We start from the raw sequence: 7614 nt of genomic DNA on the forward strand, positions 1-7614 counted from the left end.
AGAATCTCATAGCACAGACTGCCACGTGGGAGGGGGAAGGAGTCCCCTAAATCTGCTTCTTATGCCCACAAAAAGGGCATCAGCGGCGAGGACGCTCAGGGAGGGACAGTCTCCTGTAGGAAATCGTGTCCCGCAGATGGCCATGGCTCAATCTGAGCGGGATTCAGCACCAAGTGCCCCTGGACAGCTCTGGAAGCCAAACCCTGCCGGAACCGTTCTATTGGGGTTGTAGTTTCCCGCCGGAGCTGCCCGGTGGCTGTACCTACCGCTTTAGAGGAAACTACTTTTCCGCGTTGGTAGGAGAGGCGGAGTCTCAGGATGAATGGCAGACATAGGAGCCAATGAATGGGATGTCTAGGCCCGTGTTGCTTGGGAAGGCCAATAGTCAGAGGCGTAGGCGGGGCGTGGACTGCGCCTCGCCGACCCGGGCCTCCTCCTGGGCGCCACTGTAGGATCTAGACCGCGCTACGTTCGAGCGGCGGGAGGCGTTGGCGGGCGGGCCTTGCGGAGGTACGTGTGGGCTGGGGCCGGAGCCGGGGCCGGAGCCGGGGCCGGGGCCGGGGCCTGGCGGAAACTGTCCAGCCCGTTAACCCAGGCCCGGACTAGGCGTCCGCCCAGGCGTCTCCTTTATCAGCGAGATGTGTGTGATTTGCGGGTGGTCCCACCTGCAGAGCGTGAGTTGTCCCCTCTGGGGAGGGGCCCCGTGAGCCTCGTGCTCCGCGGGGCGCCTGGTGCCTCGCGGGGCATACAGAAGGCGCTCAGTAAGTGCTAAATAAATGAATGAGTCGCCTCGTACTCCGCTCAGCCTTTGCTTTGAGAGCGTCGAGGCCACCCTCACCCCCACAAAAACAGACTGGGTCATAGGGGCTCCCAGCAGATATTTATTGGGCGCCTACAGTATACCTGGCTTTGGGCTAGGGAAAACCGAGTCGCTGTCCCCACAGATGCCGCAGGCGAGGGCCAGTGCGGACGTTCTAGGACTTAAATGATGTAGTTCTCTGTAGCACACATAAAAAATGTCAGGCAGTGGGGTCGGAGGGACCTCCAACTGGTGGCATCTGCGCTGAGACCTGAAGAGCTCACCCAAGTGGGGGTTTGGGCAGTGAGAACTGGGAGGTTGGGTGAAAACGTGAGGACAGGGGAGCAGCCAAGCCCCCTCATACTAACGGTGACATTTTCAGGTCCAGAGGGAACACTGCTCCACCTTGGCTCACTGAGTCATGTGAAGAAGTCCACATGCTTCAGCTCATCCATTTGTTCAGCCAGCGGTTACTGAACCTCTGCTGTGCACCAGGCCTCTGGGTAGGTACAGGGGGTACAGTTTAGGGTGGAAGTCGGCCAGGGGAGGCCCTTCTCTGGGGTCCTGGAAGCAGTGACTAGAAAGACAAGATGTCATTGGACGGTCACAGAGAGAATGTTCCTGCCTGAGGGTACAACCCATGCCAAGGCCCTAGGCAAGAATGGACTTGGCCCCTTTAGGGACCACAAAGGCTAGAGTGAGTGCAGTGAAGCAGGAGCTGATGGCCTGGAGCCTTCACCTGGGGGCAGGGGCAGGGGGGGCATTCGGATTTTCCGTGAGGCCTGTGGGGAACCAATGGAACAACACCATCTGCTAGAACGTTCTGCAACAATGGAAACATTCTCTGTGCTGTCCAATATGGTGTCTGTTAGACTCGCATGGCTACTGAGCACTTGAAATACAGGTAGTTCAACTGAGGGGCTGAATTTTACATTTCCTTTAATTTTTTAAAAAAAATATATTCCACTGGGGATGTGCCCGCAACCAAGGTGCCCTTGACCGGAATCGAACCTGGGACCTTTCAGTCCGCAGGCCGACGCTCTATCCACTGAGCCAAACCGGCCAGGGCCATTTCCTTTAATTTTAACGTAAACAGACCCATGTGGCCAGCGGTTGCTGTGCTGGACATCACAGCCATGGATAAGTTTATGCAGGAGGCAGGGGTATGTGCCAGGCCTGGAGTGGGGTGAAGTGTGAGGGGGAGGAAGGCAGAATGGGCGTGGTCCCTAGATCTGGTCAGGTAGTCCAATAGCTGATGTGATTGTCCCTGGTGTTTACAGTGACTGGACTGAGGCATGAGCCCCTGGTAGCGCATCGAGAACGGGAGTGTGCATCCACACATGGTTCGGCCCTGCGGTAACCATAGCAGCCCAGGCTGTCACCATGGTGAAGCTGTTAGTGGTCAAAATTCTTTGCATGGTGGGCGTGTTCTTCTTTATGCTGCTGGGCTCCCTGCTGCCTGTGAAGATCATCGAGACAGACTTTGAGAAGGCCCATCGCTCGAAAAAGATCCTCTCGCTCTGCAACACCTTTGGAGGCGGGGTCTTTCTGGCCACCTGCTTCAATGCTTTGCTGCCTGCTGTGAGGGAAAAGGTAAGAGCTCCCTGGATGGCCTCAGCCATAAAATGCCAAGGGTCTCTGATGCTTTGTTCAGCTCGAACCCTGAATTTGGTGGGGGCCTTTACACCCAAGGGTGATGGGAAGTAGAAAATGAATTTGCTGTGTGACCATGTGTGGGTTGCTTTTCTTCTCTGAGCCTTCCCTGGAAAACAAGGGGTTTAAACTAGACCTGGGGCTCCCAACCGGTGGGCTCATTAGTTGTTACTTCACCAGACCCTCTATCCCTGGGAGCATGCACTTTGTCCTGGAGCTGGCAGTTGTGGCCTCTCTTTAACTCCTGTATTAGTCAGCTACTGCTGCGGAACAAATGATAACAGATGTAACATCTTAAAACAATACACATTATCTCACAGTTTCTGTGGGTCAAGGGTGGGACACTGCTTAGCTGGGGCATCTGCTCTAGGTTCTCAGGAGACAACAATCGAGGTGTCTACTGGGTTGTGGTCTTATCTCAGGGTTCAACTAAGGATGGGTCAATTTCTAAGCTAATGTAGTTAAAAGGTGGGTTGTCAGACTCAGGGCCTAGTTTATTCCTAATGTCTGGCTGAGAGCTGCCCTCAGTCCCTTGTCACATGGCCTCCCCAACATGGCTTCTTGCTTCATCCTCAAGTTGCAACCTGTGCCTGGATTTCTGACCTTCAGATCTGTGAGATGATGTTTTGTGTTACTTTATACTGCTAAACTTATGTTCCTTCATTACTCAGCACAGGATATTCACACAGTTGGCATAGATGAGGTTCAATCAGAGTCTCGTCTGACGGCTTCTGCACCCTCAGTACCACTTTCAGAATTGCCCCCATTTCTTGTGTTCCCGCTGTGTCACCCCCCTTTCATCCTCCTACTTCACGTCTGGCCTGCAGCAATGGCCTTACTCTTCTCTGCCCCCCTTCAGTGCACCTGGCCCTTCCAGGGTCCTCCCGAAACCACTCCTGTGCTGCATCCCTGCCCACAGGCTTCCCGCGCCTCACCCAGTCATGCCTCCCAGCCCTCACCCAGTTGTGCCACAGGAAGGACAGTGCCACAAGCTGTGGCTTTTGTGTGTCTGTCTTGTCTTTTCCAATCCATGTTTATCCCTCTGGGTGTAGTTTGTGTTTGTCATGAGCTGGTGTTTCCCCCAGTGAGGCACATGCAGGCTTCCATGAGACATTTAACAAATGAATGAAATGGCTTCTCTACAGAAATATAGCCTTCTGCTGCAGCAGTGGTTCCCATCTAGGGGTGACTCTGCTCACAAGGAATATGGGGCCATGTCTAGGCACATCTATGGGTGTTATGACTGGAGGTACCCCTGGCTTCAAGTGAATGGGCATCAGGGATGCTGCTTAACACCCCACAGTGCCCATGATGACCCCCACAGAGAATGACCCTGCCCCCGTGTCAACACCTCCCCCAACAAGTTATGACCAAAATGTCTCCAGACATTGTGCTTCTCCCTTGAGAGCAGGATCGGCCCAGTTGAGAAGTCTGTGTGTGTGAATGTGCATGTACAATCACAGGTTGTAATGAAGGTTGTGAGGGAAAGAAGAGATTGGGGCAGTAAGCAGAGATTGGGGTACCTGGTTTAGGTAGAGTACTTGGAAATTATATGTAAGCCAAGACCCAAAGCATGAGCATCCATTAGCTGTGAGTAAAACTGAAGGAGGAACATTTTGGACAGAACCGATGGCACAGCCCCAAGGCTGGAAAGAGCTCAGTGTTTGCAAGCATCCTTACAAATCCAGGGAAAATTAACCCGTGCTTCGAGCAGCCCACAGCCCACTTGGCTGGACAGCGTCCAAAACTGCCTTGTCCCGCGTGGCAGCTGCTTGGCATGCCTGGCTAGTCAAGTTTCAGTGAAGTACAGTGACGTACAATCAATATGTCAGTCCTCAGCTGGGCCAGCCACGTTTCAAGTCCTCACACATAGTTAGTAGCTCCCATGTTAGCACGGACAGAAAGCATATCTAGAACATTCTATTGAACGGTGCTGACTCAAGGGATCTGCTGGGTGTCTGAATGTGCTGGCAAGCCTTTACCCAGGAGGTTGGAGTAATGGGAAGACCCTGGAAACAGAGTCCCACCTGGATTATATGGAAGCAAACCCCATGCAGGTACTGGGGCCAGAAAGGCTGGTTTATATCACAGTAGTGGAGGCCGGAAGTCCTAAATCAAGGTGTCAGCAGGGCTAGGTCCTTCTCAGGCCTCCCTTTCCTGCCTCTCTGTGGTCCTGGTGTCTCTTCCTCTTCTTGGAAGGACACCAGTTCTATTGGAGTAGGGCCCACCCAACAGCCTCATTTTTTTAAAATTTTTTTTAAAATATATTTTATTGCTTTTTTACAGAGAGGAAGAGAGAGAGATAGAGAGTTAGAAACATCGATGAGAGAGAACCATCGATCAGCTGCCTCCTGCACATCTCCTACTGGGGATGTGCCCACAACCCAGGTACATGCCCTTGACCGGAATCAAACCTGGGACCTTTCAGTCCGCGGGCCGACGCTCTATCCACTGAGCCAAACCGGTTTTGGCAACAGCCTCATTTTAATTGAATCACTTCTTTCAAGAGACTCTCTCCTAATATGGTTAGTTTTGAGGTACTAGGGGCTTAGAGATTTGAATATATGAATTTTTATCTGGGGGGAGGACACAATTCAGCCCTTAGTACTTTACATATATCTACAAAGACCCATCTTCCAAATAAGGCCACATCCTGAGGTTCTGGGTAGATGTGTCTTTGGGGGCCACAATTCAGCTCACTCGGGTGAGGCCTCATGACTCCTTTAATAATAGGGTTTTGGTTTAACCCATCAAGGATGAGCCCACCACTCCCTCCCCCTTTACTTAACTTCTCATATGAATTGGGTATGTCTGTGCTTTACTAATTGAACAGTGATGTCAGATGAACCCTGTTGCACTGGGTCCCTGCCTCTGAACCTCTCTCACCTCTCTCCCCCTCCTTCCCTCTCTCACGTCCTCCACTCCAGCTCCAGAAAGTTCTGAGTCTTGGGCACATCACCACTGACTACCCACTGGCAGAGACCATTGTGATGTTAGGCTTCTTCATGACCGTCTTCCTGGAGCAGCTCATCCTGACCTTCCGCAAGGAGAAGCCGTCCTTCATCGACCTGGAGACCTTCAATGCTGGCTCAGATGCTGGCAGCGACTCAGAGTACGAGAGCCCCTTCATGGGGGCTGCGCGGGGCCACGCAATCTACATGGAGCCTCACACCCACAGCCACGGCCTGAATGTCCAAGAGCTGTCCCACTCCAGCCCCCTGCGCCTCCTCAGCCTGGTCTTCGCTCTGTCGGCTCATTCCATCTTTGAGGGCCTGGCCCTGGGCCTACTGGAGGAGGGGGAGAAGGTAGTGAGCCTGTTCGTGGGCGTGGCCATCCACGAGACACTGGTAGCTGTGGCCCTAGGCATCAACATGGCCCGGAGCTCCATGCCCCTGAGGGAAGCGGCCAAGCTGGCCATCACCGTGAGTGCCATGATCCCCCTGGGCATCAGTGTCGGCCTGGGCATCGAGAGTGCCCGGGGCGTGCCCAGCAGTGTGGCCTCGGTGCTACTGCAGGGTCTGGTGGGTGGCACCTTTCTCTTTGTCACCTTCTTTGAGATCCTGGGGAAGGAACTGGAGGAGAAGAATGACCGCCTGCTCAAAGTCCTCTTCCTGGTGCTGGGCTACACCGTGCTGGCCGGCATGGTCTTCCTCAAGTGGTGACCGTCCCATTGCTGTCATTACCCATCTTGGTCACCCCATCCTGCTGGAGCTTTCCGGGAGCCCCCGGGTGGAAACAGGCTACATTCCCCAGCTCCCTCTCCCCCCATTGGGGAGCTCAGGCCCCCCAACCACTGCCTGCTCACAGAGAGGCTACCCAAGACCACGCTGCACCCTAGATTGTACACCCCAAGCCTCAGGGCAACCCTATTGTAAAATACTTCTCTTAAAGGTATTTACCAAAGCTGTGTGGCCATGTCAACCTGGGCGTGGGATCTGGCAACTCACACGGGAGGCAGGGCAGGGCATCCACATGGGTCAGGCCAGGATCCTTCCCACCCCACGCACTCAAACTGTGGGCCAGGACAGGAGCTGTTGGAGGCTCCATGGCCTGTCCTCTGCCCCCAGCTGGCTCTGTTGCTAACAGAGGAGGCCACCAGCATGGAGTGTCCCTTCTGTGGTTAGATGGGCCCGCTCTGTGCCTCCTGCCACTCAAGGCTTTGCCACCACAGGGACAGGCAGGGTCCTGGGTGCCTCAGGACTACTGTCTCCACTGCCTTCTGGTGCGGGCCCCCTCCTTTCCCCGTGGGAAGGTTGCCCTCCAGGGAGTTGGGGCTGCCGGGCCAGAGTGAGTGTGTGGGTTCCCTGAAGGAACAGACCCATGGGCTGAGAGATGTGCGGGCAGGGCCAGGAGGCAGCTTGGCTGTTGGTTCACAGTCCCAGGTGTGCCCAGGGTCTCTGGAGCAAGATGGACTCTGTGGGTTATGGGGCAGGGGCCAGAGACTCGGTTCCCCTCACCAGACACAAACGGAGGAAGCCGGTCCCAGGTGGTGCAAGAGAGCAGAGACTAACTGCCGAGTGCCTGGCTGGTACAAACCCAGTGCTATGGCAACTTCTCATTAGCCTCCTTGTTGTCCCGGCAACCTGGGGCACGCCTGGGGAGTGGGGATGGGGTGCGCCTTTCCTGGGGGGTTTGCTTGGCCTGGCCGGGAGGTGTGGGAGGATGCTTGGGCCTGGTGACCTGGGCTGGGTCTCCTGCCCAGCCTCAGCTTCTCTCAGCTCTGTCCCAGGCTGTTGGGGCCTGCTGGTTACACCTTCCCGCATCCTGACTCAGCTGGGAGGCCCAGGGCCAAGGTGTGCGCCTTTCCGAAATCTCACATTTCCTTCCTGTGTCCACCACTGCTAGGAAGAACTGCAGGAGGGCCATTTAAGTTCCCCGACAAGGACAGGGCCCTCTTCCCGTTGCCCTGGACTCAGTGAGGCCCTGGTCATCACACTCGCCAGGTTGGAAACTCCAGGAGCATACTGTTGCTTATGCAAAGGTGGACGCCCCAGGGGCTGGCGGCCTGCTGCTACCTGCTCAGCCCACTAGGCACAAGGTGCCAGAAGGCATGACCTTCACAACAGCCCTGGTTGCCGCCTCTGTTGTTATGAGAGTCTGGGAGAGCAGGGACATGTGTTCCAGACCCTTCTCCCTCCCCCTCGCCCCACTTTTACTATATT

At 55.0% G+C, this 7614-nt stretch overlaps 1 protein-coding gene across 2 annotated transcripts; it reads left to right on the top strand.

Moving 5' to 3' along the window:
• The first annotated feature begins 392 nt into the window (after positions 1–392).
• Positions 393–6359, top strand: SLC39A3 (solute carrier family 39 (zinc transporter), member 3). Of its 2 annotated transcripts, none has more exons than XM_006754093.2 (4): positions 393–510; positions 1182–1302; positions 2080–2392; positions 5380–6359. In XM_006754093.2, the coding sequence occupies exons 3-4, from the start codon at positions 2183–2185 to the stop codon at positions 6112–6114; spliced, it is 945 nt and encodes a 314-aa protein (XP_006754156.1). In that variant the 5' UTR covers positions 393–510; positions 1182–1302; positions 2080–2182; the 3' UTR covers positions 6115–6359. The 2 variants fall into 2 exon arrangements, with proteins under 2 accessions (XP_006754156.1, XP_006754157.1); XM_006754094.2 differs by lacking the exon at positions 393–510 and adding an exon at positions 584–674.
• Positions 6360–7614: the final 1255 nt, after the last annotated feature.

The sequence above is a fragment of the Myotis davidii genome, unplaced genomic scaffold, assembly GCF_000327345.1.
Source record: "Myotis davidii unplaced genomic scaffold, ASM32734v1 scaffold551, whole genome shotgun sequence".
NCBI lineage: Eukaryota > Metazoa > Chordata > Mammalia > Chiroptera > Vespertilionidae > Myotis > Myotis davidii.

Excerpts from the sequence above, each read along its gene's own strand:
- SLC39A3 (XM_006754093.2), top strand. The coding sequence starts at position 2,183 with ATGGTGAAGCTGTTAGTGGTCAAAATTCTTTGCATGGTGGGCGTGTTC. Across the intron at positions 2,393-5,379 it reads TGCCTGCTGTGAGGGAAAAG|CTCCAGAAAGTTCTGAGTCT; the intron begins GTAAGAGCTCCC and ends CCTCCACTCCAG.